At 42.9% G+C, this 23108-nt stretch overlaps 1 protein-coding gene across 1 annotated transcript in view; it reads left to right on the top strand.

The window, feature by feature from the left end:
• Positions 1–1533: 1533 nt before the first annotated feature.
• The window catches only part of LOC114786272 (protein jagged-2-like), a 39835-nt gene continuing 18260 nt past the window's right edge, over positions 1534–23108 (top strand). Inside the window, exons 1-3 of the mRNA XM_028973261.1 lie at positions 1534–1757; positions 2580–2888; positions 16084–16144. Coding sequence (XP_028829094.1) covers positions 1689–1757; positions 2580–2888; positions 16084–16144 — 439 coding nt within the window. The 5' untranslated portion in view covers positions 1534–1688. The remainder of the gene's footprint in view (positions 1758–2579; positions 2889–16083; positions 16145–23108) is intronic.

Genomic DNA, 23108 nt, shown 5'->3' with positions numbered 1-23108 from the left:
CCCCCTCGAATTTGGGAGAACAGGTTTCAGATCAGTTCGGCAGAATTTCCAACTGATGTATGTTAAGCAAAGAACGCAGTGTGTGTATGAGTGTGTGTGTGTGTGTGTGTGTGTGTGTGTGTGTGGATTTGTGCATTTGGGTGTGCGAGAGCTAGTTCTTATATGCATGTTATGTATTGCACCAGGTACTGTGGTGAACAGATCAGGAATGCACTTCCTCTTTTACCTCATTAATCTTCTTCTCCCACCCTGACGTTTCTAAGAAAATTTTATTAGGCCTGCTATTGCTGTTTACTGTATTCATCCAAATTCTCGCTGCATGCTCAGCAGTAAACTGTAATATATACGCTTTACCATGAGATGGGTTGTGTTTTTTTTCAAGTGTGTGTTTTTTTAGGGAAGGGGCTGAGCAAAGAGAGCAAATCTCGTGAATACATTTATATATGGGAGGAGCCATGATTTCAGCACCCATGAAAAACTATGCTCCATTATCATCAAATTGTCCAATATCTGTTGCTCGGTGCCACCACCCAGGTTTGCACGTATGATATACTCATTAATCTACACTTCCATTCAAAGGTCCGGGTTTATCCATTAAAAAGTCTAACTTCTAAAAAGTTCAGAAGCTTCAAATAAGGATGCTGTCTGTTGATCTAAGTACTGCTCTAGTGTAAATTTGGTCTGTATAATTGCTTCTTTAATCAGTGCATCTTGGTTTGGATCAATTGTTTTCCATCCAAAAATGAATAAAAAAGAAGAATATTTCTTAATTATGCTGAACAAACCATAGTGGATGTGCTTCTATTAAAGTGTTATGTAGGAATAAAAATGTCCTGCGACATTAACAGGTCCTCCAAACTGGTTTTATGGTTGTGATTAATAATCATGGATGTCTTTGTGGAGTTCGATGTTCCACGATGTTCCAACAGCATTATCCAATGTCTATGGCCAGGTGAAACATTATTATTATTATTGTATTACTATAATTACCATCATGGTGTGGTTGGGTTTCACATTCGCTTCGACAGCAGTGCACGTATCTAGTTGTAGAGAATGTTTGACCAACAGGGGGCGCTCGCAGCCGCACAGTTTCATTCTTTCAACCATAACCTTAAGAAAAAGGGCAAAAAACATTTTAAAACGTTTAACCAAAACTGTTCCAATATAAACTTTCCACACACAATTAATCTGTTAAGTTATTTCCTATTACACTTTAATTTGTTACCGGGAACCTAACCAGAAATCTGCTACAGAAAGCAGTTGCAATTTTACAGCTATATTTGTTGTTTTAAACGAGACTTGTAAACTGTACTGATGATTTATTAAAGCCCAGCCGCTAAGGTCGCTCTTTCGCGAGTGTTGGATTGGGGCGCGGTGATTGGTCGGCCATGCTGTCGGTCGGCGGGAGGCCCCGCCCACTTGATGTGACGGGAGGCTGAATCGACGCTGCCGATAGTGGGAAAGTGCGCGCGCGTGTGCGTGTGTGTGTGTGTGTGTGAGAGAGAGAGAGAGAGAGAGAGAGAGAGAGAAAGAGCGCGTTTGTCGCCGGTGTTCCGCAAGCACTTTGCAACGTTTCACAGTGAAAGACAGTCGCTGTCGGTGCGCGCCGGGGAATTTGGCCACTTTTCTTTTTCTTTTTAGAGATAAATGTTTTTTCATCAAGATGCTCCTCTGATAAAACCGGAGTCATGTGGAATTGTGTGAGGAATGGGACCTGGATCATTGCACTGGGGCTTATTCTGACGTTATGCGCTCAGGTAAGGAGATCCGGAACTTCTGCGCTTCTCGATCTCGTGTCAAAAGTATGTTTGGGGAAAGCCTGCTCTCATTCTGGCGGCTTTTTCACTCGATTGGAATTCAATTCAATACTTTGCTGCAGTTGTTTTTTTTTTCAATCGTGTGATTTACGCCGGGAAGTTAAGAAAAGTCTCGTACTCCTTCGTCCAGTGTAATGCAACCGTGTTTACTGACCATTCTAAACATTTATACCAGACTCTGGCTCCGGCCAAAAGCTGCATTTTACATGCATGCATTCATCCCATCCAGAGCAGTTCACGTGTGCGGCTTATCATGCAGCTCAAAACGTGCACTAAATAAATCGACAATTTATTAACAACAGCAGTATTTCTAACGCGTATCATTGTGCATTTTTTTGTAACGCTGCAAGAACATAATTGGATGGGTTTCGTTCTCTGTGAACGTTTTGCGCTGCTTTCAGCAGTTTGCAGACGATCCCTTGTTTCGATTAACAATTAAACGGGATTATAATGCAAACCGGGAGTTGCATTGTTCGTATAGGAGGGATACGGGATTGCTGACCACGTTGCGTCGGCTCTGGGTCACAAACGTCCCTCGTGAACCAGACGAGCGCAAAAGTCGCAGGTTCGAACCCTGCTGAGTACCCTTGCGTCCCGGAGCAAGACACTTCACCCTGGGGTGCTCCAGAGGGACTGTCCCTGGCAAGGCAACGTTCACCACGACATCAAGCCCTATAACCAAATAGTTTTTTTTTTTTTTTAATAACCTGTAATAACAAGTTTGTTAGAAATGTAACACCGCCAGTGGCCTCCTGTTTGCAGGGGTGCCTCTCCTTCGGCTACGTGGAGCTGCAGCTGATCAGCATGGAGAACCGGGCCGCGGAGCTCTCCAGCGGGGACTGCTGCGACGGCGCCCGGGGCGCGCAGGACGGCCGCTGTGCAGCGGACGCCTGCGACACCTACTTCAGGGTGTGTCTGAAGGAGTACCAGGCGGAGGTCACCACCACGGGCGCCTGCACCTACGGCTCTGCGTCCACCCAAGTGCTCGGCGGGGATAGCTTCCACTTCGAGGGCGTGAGAAGCAGCCCGAATAAAGGGACCGTTATCATCCCCTTCCAGTTCGCCTGGCCGGTGAGTAGGTTCCAAATATTCTGCCCCGATGACCTTACGCAAGGTCACAACATTAATGCATCGGTGCCCCACTGGGATAGACATTCGCTATGAACCAGAAGACCCCACTTACTACCATTGTGTCCTTGAGTGAGACGAAGAAGTGAAGTGATTGTCACTTGTAACACTTGACCCTGAGTGTCTCCAGGGGGACTGTCCCTGTGACTACAGATTGTAAGTCGCTCCAGGCAAAGGGCGTCAGATAAATGCCGTAAATGTAAATGTAGCGGTGACCTAGCGGTTAAGGTCATGGCTGCCCACTGCTCACCAAAGGAGGACACATTTCGTTGTGTCACTGTGTGCCTTGCTGTGTTTCTTTTTTTTTTTTTTTAAAGTGAAGTGATTGTCACATGTGATACACAGCAGCACAGCACACAGTGCACACAGTGAAATTTGTCCTCTGCATTTAACCCATCACCCTGAGTGAGCCACGACCGGCGCCCGGGGAGCAGTGTGTGGGGACGGTGCTTTGCTCAGTAGCACCTCAGTGGCACTTTGGCGGATCGGGATTCGAACCGGCAACCTTCTGATTACGGCGCCGCTTCCTTAACCGCTAGGCCACCACTGCCCCGTCACAGTGTCACAGTGACAATCACTCCACTTTCAATATTTGTCATTGTCATGTCTGTGCCATCGTGGAAGAAAGAAGTCCACTGATGGAGAAACGTGTATTCAGGTAGTCAGGTAGACTTTGGTTCCATCAACACGAGCCGCTGAGTTGACAGCTCTGCTTCCTTCCTATGTCCCCTACGAGATGATGACTGCATGCGATTCCCTTCTGGCGATGATGCATCACATCGAAGTGCCGTTTTATTTATTTATTTATTTATTTAGTTAGTTAGTTATTTATGTATCCCCAATTAATATCCTCACACAGCCCCAGTCTTCGCTGCATAGTGTGTGTGTGAGACATGCCTCGGCATTGTAGTTTTAGCCTCTCCAGTGATCTTTCTTTCTGGTTCTATTTGTTGGATTTGGGCCAATAATTTAACCCATTGGATGTGGGTACCAACGTGGTTTGCGAAACGAATTTGCTGCATCATTGACGATCAAACAGCATGCTGGTGGTTGAAATCATAATGATCACTGCAGTAATTATCATTTAAGTTCACCTTTTTTTCCTTAAATGACTTTGATGTCGTGTGTCAACCTGTGTTGTCATGTCCCTCACATCGATACTGGGTTTTCAGTAGGGGGCGTGGGACGATATGTAAACCGCACAACGTCAGGACACGAACAGGCTGCATGGTAGCGGCAAGACGGCAGCGTAGTGAGGAATGGGAAAGAACGTCAGCGTAGCCAGAAAATAAAGTACTAGTCATCATGTGACATCATTCAGAGCACTTTGAGGAACTTGTTTGGGGGGGAACTTGTTTTGGGGTTTTTTTGTTGGAGGGCTGCAGGCTGCAGGAGGCTCGGGATCAGCCCTGGCGCCTCCTGTTCACGTTATAAGGTGTAGCAACATTTCCCGCATCACAAGTAATTAAAGAAATTGACTGCGTGCTGCGGCCAATAGAGGATCTTAGGTTTCGCTGTACAGCCAGCCGACCTGAGGCATCCCAGCAATCAGCAGGGCTCAGCCCGCGGAGCCGGCCCGGCGGTGTCCGCTTACACACTCCACGGATCCACCGTAATGGAGGTTATAGAGGCTGTGAAGTTCTGTGCCACATCTAAAGGCTCGGTGACGCGTATTCGGGGGATCTTATACTTTTCCTTTTGGGATGATGAGGCTTTGCTGTACACATGCAGACATACCGAATAAGTATGAAATAGAATGCACTGAGCTCATTTACGTTTTCAGAAGCAAATTATTGAAATAAAAAATATTGGACTTAAATGGGGGCATGGATGTGTAATCGTGTGACCAATAATCAAGTGGTGTGTGTGTGTGTGTTTTTTAAGCTGATTTGAATAAAAGGTCCCTTAAAAAATAAGTCACTCCCATTTACATAAACCACACCCACCATGCATCAACAGCAGACTAGTTTATCAAATGACAGTTTTAAATTCACATGCCATTTGATTGGTTATTTAGCTTTTTTGCATATTGTACGTTGACGCTTACATACTTGGCCAATAAACGCGATTCTGATTCTGATTGAGGCTGAAATCCTCAAACAATTAAAGGCAAATTTTGAGAGAGAAAAAATTATACATTATTCTGATTCCGTCATACAACTAGTTTAATAAACTTTAAATGATAAATTCACAGAACACCCAATTATTACTCTCATGTCATGTAACACATTCTGTTTTCTGTTTTTAACTTTTTATCCATGTAATTTTTAACCCTTTTATACACCTGAATTGTGGGTAATACTGAGGAAACTAGCAGGATTTAGGCGGATTTAGGCCATTGTCTAGAAAAGCACCTTTTATGTTTCGCTGTATCTGTTCTCATTGCGTTTTATTACTGTGGACATCTTTGGACACCAACATGTGTGTTGGCACTGGCCACCCTAGGGATGCAAAAAATAGTCTCCGTGTGCATGGACACCATACCTGTCACTCATGACTCAAACCACAAATTTACAGCTGGAGGGCAAGTGAATTCCTTTATTGGATTATTTTTCATTAAAACAACAAGTCGCTGAGCGGGAGTGTGTTTCTAAGGAAGGACGGGGACTTGATACAACATGTTTTTGGAGAGAGCTCAGACGCTTGGTACAGTGCCCCTAAGCCTTGCATTGTTGAGAAATGGACCGTTTCAGATGAAAAGACAGATCCCAGCCAGGTTTCCCTGAATAGTGCAGTGCCGGGGTGGGCACAAAATACAGCAATATGAATACCTGGATATCACGTGCTAATATCATATAAACCCATGTTTAACTTTCTAACTTCCTGATGAAGATTGCAACTGTTCTGATAGAATTTTTAAGAATGTTATTAAACCTATTACATAGGCGATGTCAAAATTATTTGAGATTTCCATGTTTATGTCATTATTACTGTATTTTATAATTGTTATGTATTGGAATAGAATTCAAAGTAGAGCTTAATCGGAAATCAGCCTGAGCCCCAGCCCAAGCACGACCCAACCCGACCGGACAAGTACAGCTTTTTAAAAGCTTGGCTTTCTTTGCACACGCTGCAATTGCTAGACTAAGCAAAGGAAATGTGCGGGGAAATGAGCAGGTTTAGCCTCCGTTTCACCACTTCAGCATCTATTTTTGCATCTCTCTCATGATAATTAAAACACATTAGTGGCCAAGAACTGGAAATCAAATTAATATCTCATTAAAGAATGAACAATTAATCAATCAACAGGCGATACACTTTTACTGAACCCCTCACTGAATCACCGAAACATATTTACAAGCAGCAAATCACACAGAAAAGATAGGTAATATAGACCAGAAGTTTGTGTTTGCTGACTGCCCAGGCTTGAGCCAAGATTGTCAGCTGTAATTTAAAGGCCACATCAGCAACCTTATAAATCAGCGCAACTTTTTTTTAATAGTTCCTGCTACCCAATATTTTTTGGGATCACCTTCAATGTTACCAAATATTACAATAAAGAACTGCAGACTAATGGTTGTAATTATCACTGCATTATCATTGGTGGACTACGATAATACTTAATTATGCTCTACAGTAAGTCCCAATCAATTGAAGGTTTCCAAATGTTTCTATGCTGGGTTATATATCTGCACTGGCGGTGGTTAGCATCATGACCTCACACCTTCAAGGTTGTGAGTCTGAATCCTGGCTCCAGTTCTCCGGCTTCCTCCCGCCACGCACTAAATGAAATAGTGACAGTTTAGACAATTCCTTTAATAATCTGTGCCTCGACTGCTTAAACAAAAGTGAAGACACTAGAATGGAAGACAAGCTGAATGAAAGTCAGTTTAAAAGGATGGTGGTTGTATGGATTTTATCCTGCCCCTTCTTCCCAAATGAAGGAACCCTTGGTTCACAATTTCACAAAATGTCACTGGTGCTAGTAGCCTAGTAGGTAACCCACTCGCCTATGAACCAGAAGACCCAGGTTCAATCCCCACTTACTACCATTGTGTCCCTGAGCAGGAGACTTAACCCTAAATTGCTCCAGGGAGACTGTCCTTGTAACTACTGATTGTAAGTCGCTCTGGATAAGGGCGTCTGACAAATGCTGTAAACGTAAATGGTGAATCTATAGTTGTTATGGTAGTTGAAAGTGCAGTTATCTCTCTATTCCCATTCGTTTAGATAGGAGTCTGGTCTGGAGGCGTTACCAAGATGGCCGCGTAGTGGCCAGACTCACCCGTAAGGACTCTGACCATCGTCTGTTCACTGGAGGCCTTCCCACTTTTTGTTTAGGTCACGTTGTCATTGCTTCTTCTCATAAGTGACAAATGATGTGGTTGTTGTCCAGCCTGGACAGCTGCCTGCTAAAAAATGCCAACTGTGCTGGAGTCGTCCAAGCAGCTGCTTCATCTCAGAGCCACGGGGCAACGTTAACGCCGAGATCATATCCCCGGTGTCCATCAGAGAAACCAATCCCAAAAAAGATACTGGATTTTTCTCCAGAAAGTTCACGTAGAAGGAGTTTTCCGCTTTGCTTGAAGTGCTTGTTTGGCACACACCTTTTTTTAAAAAGGCTGCACAATTTCTGGCCTTGGTCTGGGTTTTTTTTTTTTGCTTTTGGAGACAACTCTGCATTTTATGTCAGACCTGAAATAACACTACTACTTGCATGTAGTGGTATTTTTAAAGAACATTCCATCCAAGATCCAGAAGCCTTTATTCCTTAGCATGTGGAAAGTTTAAGCAGAATACTTGGTGCCGATCCCGGATAAATGAGGAGGGTGGCATCAGGAAGGGCATCCAGCGTAAAACTTTAGCGGACCGGTTGGCTGTGGTGACCCTTGACGGAGCAGCTGAATGCCTGAGAGTGCCCTCATAAAGACTAACGCACACGCACACAGTTCAAGATACTGTATATTGTGTATATTGTGTATACTCTCATATTAACAATAAAACTCAGAGTTTTAGGCAGGAAAAAAGTATAGCATCCCTCGCTTGGTTCAGCAGAAGTCCATGAAAGAATATTCCTTACTCTTACACACTGACGTGGTAAATATTGAGTTGTTTAAGCACAGTATTACCCCTATAGAATTCACATTAGGTTATATGTGGCAAGAACTGAATTGAGAATCACTGTGCTAAAAGATTTGCCCATAAGCCCTGATGGCCAGATTCTGGTGATCTTCAGCAGAGACGTGAAGTATTTGGCATCTAAGTTAAATATGCACAAGGCTCAGAACACGCATGTATAACATTCTGATCAGTAATGAATGTTTTGTGACACCACCAACAGTGATAAGACTGATGGTGTAAAATATGCATTTAAAACCACTTTATTCCGCTTTTTATATTTATTCACTCACACATTTATTTATTCAGATTTAAACACAGCAGCATAAAGTCTAAATGTCCACTGCAAGGCTGGAACAAAATTGCAAATTAAATAGTCTGATTAATAGTCTAGCATCTAAAAAATAGACTTAAGCTATTAAGGTTTATTTTGTTCAAGAAATGAAAGGTACCACACAGATAAAATCCAATCGATACCCGTCTCTGGGTATAGAGAGCTGACAAAAGTGGGACATACCTATAACCTGGTGCTTTTTATCTCCCCATTTATGTCTATATGGCCACTATATGGCCACAAGGCTTCATGAATCTGGGTTATTTCTGGTGCGTCTGAGAGAAATAAACATATGTTAGATGTGTTAGGAGGGAAGGAGGAAAAGAACCAAAGGATGTGTCAAAAACCCCCAGCTGAAGAAAAAGAGATGCTCCTTCTGTCCTACATACCCTCCCCAGACTCAGCGAGCCTTTCCTCATCATCTTCCAAGGAGTAATAAGTCGATTAGGAAGCAACATTAAGTTCCAGAAAGAAAAACAATCTGTTCTTTCTTCTGCAGCCCCCCTCTTTATTTCTTACTGGTTATTTTTAGAGGCATTTAAGGCATTTGGCATTCCGTGTTTTTTTTTTCTTTCTGCACAGCACCCTGCCTGTAAATCAGGGATGATAGGAACCGATGGCTGGACATCTGTGCACATAGTGTGAGATGGTTTTGGGTGAAACCTTGTTCATGTGATTCATTTCATTCCAGGGTTGAATGAATGTCTGGTGAACGTAGTTCTGTCACAAGACATGGATAAGCTAAAAAAAACAGTGAATCAGTCAATCCACGTGTATTTCTCATATAACTCAAAACCACAGTTCAGAGAGGGACCCTGCCTTCAGGGTATAGTGTCACTGCAGGGTCGGTATTAAATAATTCATTGTCATGGTCCATACAGGGCAATATTCTTTTCTTTTAAGATTTTTGTCCATTTTGGTGTTTGTGACCTGGGTATCAGAAACCATGGTTCAGATTGGTTCAGATTTTCAATCAGACATTTAATCCTCAGCCTGTTTTATACTTTATGTATACTTTATAATGTGTGTGTGTGTGTGTGTGTGTGTGTGTGTGTGTATATAATGTATAGTGTCCAATCTTAAGCCCGCCTCTACAAAGTGAAAGCAAAAAGCAAAATTGTCTTTCCAGTTCCTTTTTCTTACACTCTTTTTCATTATACAGGAATGTTCAGGAATGAAGTACGATGAAGTAGGATTCCTAACGAGAACAGCAACCTTTACTGAAATGTAGACGCCATTCGCTCTTCGGCAAGAGCACACACACAAACACACACACACACACACACACACACACAGACACACACACACACACAAGCTGGTTTGGAGAGTTACCCATGTGCGTCAAACCAAACAGCGTCCGTTTAATCTTTAATGTGCTCCTCTTATTACTGTTCACACTTACCAGAGGTGACAGTGGGAAAAGTGTGTCTGAGTGTATGTTAGTGTTTTAAAGTAAGACGATGATGCTTTTGCTGCAGTGAGAACTTAGTTTGAAACAATGTGATTGTCACTGTCTGCGTGGGAAAGGCTGCAGTGTGCGTGAAAAACATTAAGTTAAGTTATAAGTGTCCTAAAGTGCATTTATCAGGTCTGTTGACATTCTCCAAAGTCTTGGGGATGTCCTGGGTGACCAGACCTGTGACCCTGTTCAGACCTGGCCATTGATACCCATCGTGGGGGATCACAGTGGTACCACTCAAATTCACAGGTTCAAAGGCACCTTTTTTTTTCATATTATTGTGTGACTTTTTGAATATAAAAACTACTTTTCTCACTGCTTGAAATTACTACTACAAGTGTAGATGGTTGGTTTTAGGAATTGAGATAGGACAGATAATTGTGTTGCTCTTTGACCAGCATTTTAAATATGTGCGTGTGTTGTGCGTGTATTGCGGTACGCCCGGGCAGATAATAATTTCATGCCACTAAACCGGTGATTTCCAGCCCAGTACTGTCGCTTCACCCACTCCCGCCTGCGCCAGCAGCCCTTCCCCGCACTGTTTGTATATTTAATATATGAAGTGTTCAGAGCTACACAATACTCCTACACCCCGCCTGCGTCTTTGTTACCGGAGCCCGAGAAAGACAAGAGCGAGGGAAGGTGGAGTGCAGGAGAGAGGGGACAGCAGCTGTTTTGGCCAAAGTGTCCTTAGGTTTACATAAGCGCCGGCTTGTGTTGCAGTAAAGTAGGCTGGTGTTCGGTAGGCGGATCTGGTGTTCAGCACCTCGCGCGAGGCGTTGGGTTTCCCGTGTTAAGTGACGGCCTGCTGGACCGTGAAGCTGATTTATGGGAACACCCACAGATACGAATGCCAGAGATGATGGAGAGATAGCGACAGGGATGGGGTGGGGGAAGGGTTGGGGATAAAGGGGGAGATGTCAAAGGAAGTGATGGAAAAAGGAGGGATGATAAACTGAATGGAAAAGTGAAGGGGTGATGCTGTATCAGAAAGGGGACTTTCTTACACTGTTAATAAATGCCATGGATTTTGCTAGTTCACCAAATGCATTTGCTTTAAGGTGGTGCCAAAATCATGAAGTGCTTGTAATATATCTGTAGGCTAGACCTTTTCAATTAACAATGCCCTGAGTCTGCAGCCTTCAAACAACGTGGTTTATGGGGCAGTGGTGGCCTAGCGGTTAAGGAAGCGGCCCCGTAATCAGAAGGTTGCCGGTTCGAATCCCAAGCCGCCAAGGTGCCACTGAGGAGCCACTGAGCAAAGCACCGTCCCCACACACTGTTCCCCGGGCGCTTGTCATGGCTGCCCACTGCTCACTGGGTTAAATGCAGAGGACAAATTTCACTGTGTACTGTGCTGCTGTGTTTCACGTGACAATCACTTCACTTCACTTAAAAAAGACATTTATAGACCAAGTCCTCCTAAGGTCCCGGCCCCCCAATTGAACCATAGCTAGTGTGTGGTCTGTAAGAGTCACATAAAATGATGTCAGTAGCTATGAACCTTTGCACATTCAACTGAGGCTTCTGTAGAAAAGTCCTCGGGTCCGAAATGTAGCGTATTATCCCGAACCATCACTGCAGTGGCGCACCAAAATAACATTTAGGCGTGAGTCGCTGTACTGACACACTAGTGCATGGCCTCAGTCTCTTGATTCATTCAGAGTTGTGTTTTGGGCGGAAAAGGGGAACCGTCTACCTTGGGGGTGGAACAGTTGTTGTCTACAGTTATTTGAATGCCAATAGAATCATTGATCATTGTTCCATTGTTTGTTTGAAGTAGGGGGTGTCAATAAAGTGGATTAAAACATATTGTGATATACTGACACTCTACCATCCACACACTGTAAAAAATAATGTTGGGAAAAATCTTTGTTTTTTTTTTTTAAATGGAAATGAATGTAGTTTTGTTTAAAATTCAAAACGATAAAAAAACTGCATTAAATTGCCTTGAAATTATATAATGTATTGGGTCGGTGCCACGCACAAGTAACATTTATGTCTGAATACAAGCCCTTTTTGCTGTACTGATTCGTTCAGAGGTGTGTTTTGGATGTAACAACGTCCTCACTCCCCTGATACCACAAACGGCAGAAAAGCGGCTGGCTCAGATGTCCGTGGCATCAGGTGAGCGCGGACTGAACACAGACCGTCTTTCTGCTCATTGCCCTGCGCTCGCTTCGGGGCTCAGCACAAAAAATCTGCGTGTTTTTCTAAACTCCCGGTAAGACAATAATGTCGTGTTGGAGATCTCTGGACATTCGAATAATGACCAGCTTTTCCTCCATTCCTGCGTGTGTTTCAAAGTGGCAGAAAGAAAACTCGCCTGCAGCGGCCAAAGTCAAAGGTGTGTTTTGGATGTAATAACATAATCAGAATTGCGTATCTGCAAAATCAATGGCAGATTGCTATCAAGATGGCACATTTACCAGAGAAAGCAGTTTGTCTTTCGGATGACGAAATGGACCTTCTCGGAGAGCAAAGTGAGCTAACTACAACAATGAACAGTGTATACGCCATTCATGTAAATTAGTGTATATAGTAAAGCCACTTTGTAAAATAGGTGTAAGAGATGATCCACAGCCCACTTTTATAAACACGTACGGTTGTGGGGCAAGAAAAGTAGCATTCTGCCACCAGAAATTTGCACAAGGTGAAGAGGAAAATTGTCTTAGACAGCCCAGAGAAGTGGAGAAGCACTGAATGAAGCTTCTTCTTACATTCTGGTGTAGAATTAAATGCTTTTTGACTTTGATGGTGGGCTGGGGATAGTGGAATGGCTGAATAGGATTCATCATACGCATTTAGCAGAGCCTACAACAGTTGCAAAGGTTCAACTTTGCATGCAGTTATTGTTATCTGATCAGAAGGCTTCCAAGGATATATTGGAATGTGACAATATTAACTGATTGTGATTATTTGACAAACGATGAAAAGTGTTTCACTTACACACCAATGACAACGTTTTGCTAAAAGCAGGCTTTGACAGGTCGGCACATAACTCTTTAGTGTTCTACATGGCCCACTTAATGGATTGGGCAGGGTCAGTAAGCGAGAGAAGGTTAAGGAAGGGTAAGCAGAGTGTTTGTGTGAGGGGACGTGATGCAGGTCAGAACACCGTCTCATTCCGTCACCCTCGCCCAGCAGCTGTTTTATGGTCCAGCTAATCAGTGACCAGAGCGTGGGAAATGAGCTGTGCGGTTATGGCCTAAATGACGCTACAGTCACACAGGCACACCTCACGCACTTCACACATCCTACTATAATGGGCATGACAAGTTCCTGTTTGCGTGGCAGTGGACGACCAGGGAGTCAGTTCTACGTTTATTCCAGTGTGTATGCTACCGGAATGATCACTAATGCTATATAAGTGCCAGTGGGATGTAAAGTCAGGAAATGGTATACACCAATCAGTCATGAGAATTTACAGATGCCACCTGTAAACAACTTTACGTGGCTTTGGGCGGGGAAAGGGGAACCGTTTACCTTGGGGGTGGAAGGATGGGTCTGGTTGTTGTCTACAGTTATTTGAATGCCAATAATTTAATTGTTTGTTTGATGTAGGGGGTGTAATAATATATATATTAGTGGTGGGCATAGATTGATTTTTTTAATCTAGATTAATCTCACTGTAATATTGGAATTAATCTAGATTAATGTAGATTAAAATTGCTCATTTGAATTCTGCCGAAGGCATTCAGAATATGTGTGCTACCCAAATAATGACTAAAAGTAAGTCTTTGAGAACGGGTTTCTCAATTAGACCAGGGGCTCATCTCCTGTTTCCAAAATGCATCACAAACTGCTTGAGAATGCTGTTCTACTATGATAATTGGTGATGAAAATAAATTATGTTCAATAAGATGTACTTGCCTCGGTTGCACTCAAACATAGTAGTTTGACGACGACTCTTCCCCTGCACTACATCAGTACTTGGCCCGGCATCCTCCGCATTAGCTAACGAATGCTTCGCGTTTAGGTGGTACTTGAGGCTGGAAGAACTCCTACAGTAAACTAATTCCGCTTTGCACAAGGTGCAAACAACCTTAGTCTTGTCAAGGTTTCCATTGGGAAGCTTCTTAAAAATAAATTTTCCCTGAAGCGAACCCGGCGGCTTCATAGCTGCATCCATGTTACCACGTCACGTTTGATGTGGTAATTTCACAGTTCGAAGACAGTGCAACTCGGCTAGGTATACATCCGCGCTAAAATATCAAGGTGAAAGTCATCATAGCTTGCGTAGTATAGACCCAGCTCCCAACCCAACTTTGTGAATAGATTAACGGCGATATTTGTTTTATCGCCTGATAAGAGTCTAACGCAGCACGTTAGGTTATGGCCTAAATGACGCTACAGTCACACAGGCACACCTCACGCACTTCACACATCCTACTATAATGGGCATGACAAGTTCCTGTTTGCGTGGCAGTGGACGACCAGGGAGTCAGTTCTACGTTTATTCCAGTGTGTATGCTACCGGAATGATCACTAATGCTATATAAGTGCCAGTGGGATGTAAAGTCAGGAAATGGTATACACCAATCAGGCATGAGAATTTACAGATGCCACCTGTAAACAACTTTACGTGGCTGTGGGCGGGGAAAGGGGAACCGTTTACCTTGGGGGTGGAAGGATGGGTCTGGTTGTTGTCTACAGTTATTTGAATGCCAATAGAATCATTGATTCTGTTTAATTGTTTGTTTGATGTAGGGGGTGTAATAATATATATATTAGTGGTGGGCATAGATTGATTTTTTTAATCTAGATTAATCTCACTGTAATATTGGAATTACTCTAGATTAATGTAGATTAAAATTGCTCATTTGAATTCTGCCGAAGGCATTCAGAATATGTGTGCTACCCAAATAATGACTAAAAGTAAGTCTTTGAGAACGGGTTTCTCAATTAGACCAGGGGCTCATCTCCTGTTTCCAAAATGCATCACAAACTGCTTGAGAATGCTGTTCTACTATGATAATTGGTGATGAAAATAAATTATGTTCAATAAGATGTACTTGCCTCGGTTGCACTCAAACATAGTAGTTTGACGACGACTCTTCCCCTGCACTACATCAGTACTTGGCCCGGCATCCTCCGCATTAGCTAACGGATGCTTCGCGTTTAGGTGGTACTTGAGGCTGGAAGAACTCCTACAGTAAACTAATTCCGCTTTGCACAAGGTGCAAACAACCTTAGTCTTGTCAAGGTTTCCATTGGGAAGCTTCTTAAAAATAAATTTTCCCTGAAGCGAACCCGGCGGCTTCATAGCTGCATCCATGTTACCACGTCACGTTTGATGTGGTAATTTCACAGTTCGAAGACAGTGCAACTCGGCTAGGTATACATCCGCGCTAAAATATCAAGGTGAAAGTCATCATAGCTTGCGTAGTATAGACCCAGCTCCCAACCCAACTTTGTGAATAGATTAACGGCGATATTTGTTTTATCGCCTGATAAGAGTCTAACGCAGCACGTTAACGCCAATAACGGCCCACCACTAATACATATACACACACACACACACTCACACACACACATACATAGAAATAATGTTGGATAGTACGTGAAGATTTGTTATTTGACCAATTTGTCATTGGAAATGTATGTAGATAACTGTGAACTGAGCTGTTAAATGCCTTGAAATTGTATATTGTATTGGGACAGTGGAGGGTAGGGAAACTGACCCATAATCAGAATAAGAAGGTTCGAATCCCAAACTGCCAAGGTGACGCTGTGCTGCAGTGTTTCACAATGACAATCGCTTCACTTTTTTCATAACTGTTTAAGTTGAATGCTTAAACATGTGTGTGTGTGTGTGTGTGTGTGTGTGTGTGTTTTTACCAGAATTAAATTTTTTATGCACATATAGTCTGGATTAGAGCAGCAAAAAAACTGTCTACCTTTCCATTCTTATACTAACCTGAAGATGGCTCCATGAACATGACAGTGACTTGTGTTACTCATCGCCAGAAGAGCTCCTCTGGGATGAAGTTACAGGAACCATTTGATGCTGTTGACGCAAACACAGCATTTTCAGCACATTCAGCAATACATGCTGCAGATGAATGAGTACATGAACGCATGATTGGTGTGTGGGGTTTTTTTGTGTGGTTTGGTCTGACCGTGCTGTAACCCTGGCCCAGCGAGCATCTGGGAAGCTTTAAGCATGCGTGTCTCTGAGACACACAGGATTACCTGGGTGGGTGTGTTAAGGTGTGAACATAAATGCTTATGTGCATGTTACAAGTATGCTAATGGTCTCTCTCCTCTCCACCTCCCCTCTGCAGCGGGCATACACACTAATAGTGGAGGCATGGGACTGGGATAATGACACGCTGAGTGATGGCGGTAAGTACCACTTTACCTCACTGTTTACTGCACTTTACTACTCTTTACAGTGCCCTAAACACTGAGCACATTCACAAAGAGCTTCGGCAGGTAGCACTTGCTGCGAGTGAGAACCGTAATATGCCCGGAATACCTGAACATCAAAGGAGGTTGTCGGTAGCCACTCTGGACTGGCTCCTTTCGGATGGATGTAAGTGACTTATAAGTGACTTCCTAAAAACGGAAATATTTAATAATATTAGTGAAAAAAGATTTTCTATGGACAGATACTGAGAGACATTTTTGGTGATTAGCTCATCAAAGAAATAACTGGGATGCCAGGAGCTCCTGGTGCTTGAGTCATGGATTCGGAAGTGCTCCCCTTTTCCTGTTTTGGAATGGCTTCCACGTTCACAAACACCTTGCCGGCTCGGCGAGTGTGTGTTCTGTGGTCCTACGCATCCGCATGCAGCTGTATCCTGTTTTCCTATTCCACCCTGCGTGTTTTCCTCTGCTCTGCTCATAGGAAATGAGGTTAATTGGGGAATTTGTTCTATGTGTTGGTTGTTGGCTGTGGCATCAGGAGAGCGGCATTTGGCATAATCTGGTTTGGGTTTGTTTTGTGTGAAGCTCAAAATTCCACCTCGCTTGTCACTCACACGAGTCTCTTTGAAAGAAGCCCACAGACAGGCACCTACACATCAAAGGACATTCAGGTTACTGAAATTCTGCATTCTGTTAATTATATATACCCTGGTCAACAAAACAGCTTGTCATCTCACATTTGTTACCATGCAAAATACCTGATAATTTTGCTCATATATGATGAATGTACTTAATGATACAAATGAATAAAACAGAACAGTATGGATACAGTATACTTTCTTGTTGATGTGAGTTTAATAATGGATCTTCTGTAGTCTGAATATCTTTACATACATTTGATGTCATGCCCATGAAGAGAGATATTGGCGGAGATGGGCATGCTAACCCGGTAGCATTGGCCTGCCTTGTCTGGTAATCTTACTTCACATTAAATACAGTACACGAAGAAAAGATCGAAATGTGTGGATATGGCTGCAGCATCATGTCAAAGACTTCTGTGCTTTTGAAGAGATGTATACTAAAAGGAGCATGCTAACCAGCAAGCACCGGCCTGCCGTCTCTTGGAATTCCACTTTGTATCTCAAGAGGCAACAGTGAGCTACTGTGGTGTTTACCAGTTACTTGCCACTTTTACCACGCAAAAATAATCTTTTCGAGGCATGAGTGATTTAATAGAGCAATTTGAGATAAGAGATTGGGATGTGACATATCTCAGGATATATGTGACATTTCCCTGTTTTATTCAAAAGAGCCAATGAATGGCTGGTTATAAACATTTCACTATTAGTATGCGACTTTTCATTGATATACAAGCAAGTGTCCTTTATCATATCGCAATCGCATATCGCAATATTGATCTCAATAATCGCAATATGTCTTTTTCCCCAAATCGTGCAGTTCTAGTGTAGATCCTTTAATGATTTTGGCCGCAGTTTTCTCGCAGTTAGGCAATAAAGAGTATGGAACAAGAAATACCAGGCATTGTGGTGCTCCTTTGGGGAACCAGACTTTCAGCTCTTGTATCTGTGGCAAAATGTAGTCGGTGAGGGCATCGCCCATTTACACCTTTAACTGCTGTTGGTTGCTTTCCACCAATGCTAAATGCTGTCTGAGCATCTCATGGTCTACACTTCATTATCCTACAGTGGGCCAGTGACAAGGAGGCATGAGTGGCGCACACACACACACACACACACACACACACACACACACACACACACATCACACATACACACACATCACACACACAAATTGTGAATATTTACATTAGCATTTACATTATGCACTAATGGTAGTATGTAGGATCTATAATGGTGAAAATCACAATTATATGCCAACACTTAAACACAATTACTGTCAGTAGACAAAAAAAAAATAGGAGTGGTGGTAGCAAGGGTGGCCTCACAAAAAAGACAACCAAATGGAACCAAATGAAGGCATTTCACACAATTTTGCAGTATCCCATTTTAAATGGTTATGCTTAAAGTTTAATCCATCTGTTGTCCATGTGGTCTTGAACTGGAACAATAAAAAAGAAATAAAATTCAAAATTTTCATTCTACATTGTCAATATGTATGCATTGTCAATAGTATATATTATGTTTAACACCTAAACCTGAATGGAAGAATAAAAGAATCTGAATTTACCAGACCACAGCAATGCTAAAACTCAAATGATGATTCATTTGTGTCTTATTGTCTTCAAATTATGCAATATGCATTGATTTATGATTAAATTCAGCCTTTTCCTCATGTGTTACAGAAATATAATGTGAATTTAATATATCATAATTGACAGTGTTGCGATGTAAATCGTTACCATTGGCAACACATCAGAACGCCAACTTCACGCTAACTTCCATGCAGGCCTGTAAAGTCTGTAAATGTGGTTTAAGATTGAGGCCTGCTGGTGCCACAGCCTGGGCAGCGGGTAGATGAGGCCTCAAGAGGAAGGGGCGCTGTGCTGGGCTGTTTACCCTTCAGGAAGTCCCTCTGGCTGGCCCTGTGTTTGGAGTGTAAACAGGGTAGGCCACGGGCAGTGCCAGCACCATTGTTTCTTTATCAGAAGGTGGCAAGACGATTGCTGTTATTGTTCCCTAATTCATCCGATGGGGCGGCCGGTAGGGGAAAAGGAGGGGAGTCGTGGAGAGGGGTGGGATTTCGGTGGAAATGCCATTGTTTGCAGCTACTGATCACATAGCGATAAAGGTTGAGTCAGTTATGGAAGAAAATGGCGAAGAATGGAATGCGATGCAGGGCTCTGGACTAACTTTTGGCACCTTTTCTTAGGTGCACCAGCACAAAAGTTAGGTTGCACCAAATATTTGATGACATTGCATTTAACAACGCAGTTTTACAGGTTCACATCTTTTTTCTTTTTAAACCAATGTTCATATAGGCAATATTGACTAAACTCTTAACTAACAATCTGGTTAACATAATGTTCTTTATTTGAAGCACAATTCTACAAGAAATATAACTTGTGTTGGTGCTTAAAGTTCTTGTCTGAGCTGGAATTCAAAGATAAATGAAATAAAAAGAAAATCTTATACATGTTACATTTAGGTCACATCATTCGCAAACACGGAATTAGCTTTCATTGCTATGCTGAAGGCACATCAGCAATGCCAGACCAGAGGCAGCAGTTGAACAGAATAGAGAATTGTCTGAAGGACATTAGAGAGTGGAATGCTCACCAACTTTCTTCTGTTAAACCCTGACAAGACAGAAGCCCTTGTACTTGGTCCTCAAGCAGCCAGATGTGAAGCTGTCTGACTACATCATAACTCTGGATAGCCTTTCAATCTCACCAAGTACAGATGTAATAGATCTAGGTGTCATCATCGATGCAGGTCTCTCATTCGATTCGCATGTAGATAATATCACTAGGATAGCATTCTTTCACCTTAGAAATATTGCAAAGATAAGAAACATCATCTGAGTGCGGGATGCAGTAAAGTTGGTGCATGCCTTTATCACATCAAGGTTAGATTACTGCAATGCATTACTGTCTGGATGCTCTAGTAGGTGCATGAGTAAACTCCAGCTAGTACAGAATTCAGCAGCCAGAGTTCTAACTAGAACTAGGAAATTTGACCACATCACCCCAGTCTTACAATCACTGCACTGGTTACCCATCAAATTTAGGATTGACTACAAAATCCCACTTTTGACCTATAAAGCGAACAGACCACTGGCAACCTCCATTGAAGAGAGCAGCAGATAATTCCTGGCTCCTGGCAACTGCTAAATAAGGACTGAACAAGCATGAAATGAACCAGAGGGTCACCACAGCCAGGGATCTTCAAATGGACCAGTAGCATCATAATGGACATGTAACGTACACCATGACACTGAGCTAAAAACCTACTCTGCAAATGTCCAGCACCTCCAAACATAGACAGATGCTCTGTAATACTTTGGACTTCTCCACCTCTACAACTGCAGGACTTTTTCTCTTCCTGGACAAATCATCAAACCCTGCGCTGACACCACTTGCAGGCTCACTCTACCCTGGAAGGGGGTCCCTCTCTGTATGGAGTTTTTGTGTGGAGTTTTTCCTTGTGGGCAGATGGGTTATGTGTGGGGTGTGTCAACTGTAGGGCCTGTCAAAGCCCATTGAGACACATTGTATGGGATTTTGGGCTAAATAAGAAATAAATGTTGTTGTTATTAAAATTACCCGTGTTTTAAGGGTTTGAATTTGATCTTGGCCTGATGAGCTGTTTGCTGCTGCCTGTTGCTGAAACATTTATCATGTTATGAATGTAATGTGTTTTATGGATGCATTATGCTTTTTCGCCATTTAATTTCTATCATTTTACTTGGGCTCGGCTTGAGTGTCTCGGTTTGTGCAAAAAATGGATGCGATTACATTCTGGTTGCAAAGTCTGAGGTGTGGAAAAAAACTGCCCATGAAATGTGATGTTAAAAAATGTATAAATGTTGGCTAATGTTGGCTACTATCCGCTGCTACAGTAATGCAGAGTTCTGGCTTTTAAAAAGCAGTGCTTGTGGGGCTTGCGTCTAACATTCAAGGCTCAAATCCGTCCACTCTGTCCATCTGAGGGGTCCAGGCTACTCACCTCTCTCTGTCTTAACTGCAGCACGCGCACTTTCAAACGCACAGGAATGTGTGGCCCACGGCCAATCAGATCTCTGATTGGTAATGAATACGACATGGACCTAATATATGTCTGTTGCTCAAACCACAGGCAGTTTTATGGAGAATTTTCTTTCCCCGTACGCCTGGTCGCGATTTTTTTTTTTTTTTTTTTAGTCAGACCATTGAGAAATTAGGTTGCATGTGTCACCAAATTGGTCGCAATCTAGAGCCCTGCTCGGGGAATTGGTTCATGGCAGCTCTCAGTTATTTGTGCAGCTGCATTGTTAGGTTCACTGTACAAAAAGGTACTCCAGAGCCCCAAAAGTCAAATCAGACCCCAAAACGGATCCTGGGCCAGGGTACCCATTTAACTGCCTGCTCTTCTTTTTCTCTCTCTCTCCTCCTCCATAGTAACAGGTCCTCTCTAGTGTTGGGTGGGGGGTGAAGCGATTGGTCTGTATTTTTGTAACTAATTGCTGCAGATGAATTGGGAGATGAGAGCCCTTCTTTTTTGAGATGTGGGGAAGAGAGAGGGTTGGGGGGGGTGGGCGTGGAGTCCGGCCGAATCTGGAGCAGTATGCAAACAGTGCTAATAAGTAGGACACTGTGTCGAGCCATTCTACTTTTGCTTGGCCTTCTTTATAATCTTGCACATTTTTGCCATTTATGGGCAAAACACTTGAAGAGAGCAGACAGTTGTGAACAAGCAAATACAAGCAATAGTGGCTGCAGAAAACCGCCAACTTCTTTTAAAAACATCATTCTTTCAGTCTTATTTACATATTTAAAGTTTTATTATCCAAATGACAATATTCTGTGATAAAAATGGTAAATGATTTATAGTCACCCTTTTGGCTATAATTACAGTCTTGATTGGCTACAGACCACATATTTTCCCACTCTTCATCAGACTGGAAGGAGACTGTTGGTGGACAGCAAACAAGTCATTGCACAGAGGTTAAGCCTAGGTTCTGACCGGGTCACGCAAGGTCATTAACTGCTCTCCCCTTCGCCCACTCTAAGGTCAGTTTGGATTTTGGCAGATTCACGGAGTGCACTTATATTATCCGAACTTTGGGCTAAACACATTTCACTCTCACTCATTTTGAAAGTGAAGTGATTGTCATTGTGAAACACTACAGCATAGCACACGGTGTCCTCTACTTTTAACCATCACCCTTGGTGAGCGGTGGGCAGCCACGACAGGCGCCCAGGGAGCAGTGTGTGGAGACGGTGCTTTTGCTCAGTGGCACCTTGCCGGATCGGGATTCAAACCGGCCACCTTCTGATTACGGGGCCGCTTCCTTAATTGCTAGGCCACCACTGCACACATCACTGCCATCACTGACATGTTCGTAAGTCTTGACCACAGTCTGCTTACTTTCAATTCCAACACTTATTAGAATATGTGGCAAACATTAAAAAGACTTTTCTCTTTGTTAAAAAACTTTTCTCAACCCAAACATAATCCTGCCTCTCAATGCAATGTCATGTTCACATCTTTATGCTGACATGATGTCCGCATGAAGACCTGCATGCAAAGATCACTCAAATTTCATAATTTTATTTGGATGCCCAAATACTATCAAATGGTAATGTGTTAGGAGCCAGCTTTGTTTTTCAGGATTGCCACATTGGCCTAAAAGGATCACATATGTCAAGGGTGAAGATGACAATATTTGCTCCCAATGCCGGTGATAGCAGATATCAGTCATCATAATTTGCAGGTTTTCAGTCCCTTTTTTCATTCCTGTTACCCATGAGCCCCTAAACACAGTACAACTGATGTGTGATGGTAGCCTTTAAATTCTGATATTGTAGGCAGCAGAAGAGAACCTGTTCAATAGCATGTTTTATTTCTATATATTACACACTTAGCTTTACATAATATTTTTTTGCTGACAATTCAAAGAAGATTCTATCATTCTATTTTGTTCCCTGTCTATAATTTGCTTCCTGGTTTGCTCCGATATTCTTGGCCAGTTGACTCTTTAAGTTCCTTCATCTTCAGCTCGACTTCCTGGTCCTGGTCTCAGTCTTCACCAGCCACCCACTCCCTTGCTGTTGACAGGGATGAGGCTGTGTTCCTCCCCTCCGTCGCCCTTCCTCGTCTGCTCTCCCCTCTTATTGTTTCCTCTTTGGCTCCCAAGGAGTCTGAGCTGGTCTTCCTGACTCGGGGAAGGGATGGAGGGTGGGCTGTTACTCAGATTCTCCGAGCAGGAAAAGCCACTGATGATTTAGTAATCTATCCTCCCTCTCGCTATCCTTATTTTC

This window comes from Denticeps clupeoides, chromosome 1, assembly GCF_900700375.1.
Source record: "Denticeps clupeoides chromosome 1, fDenClu1.1, whole genome shotgun sequence".
Taxonomy (NCBI): Eukaryota; Metazoa; Chordata; class Actinopteri; order Clupeiformes; family Denticipitidae; genus Denticeps; species Denticeps clupeoides.
The sequence above is the reverse complement of the archived record's forward strand: the minus strand, read 5'-3'. Positions and strand labels throughout refer to the sequence as shown.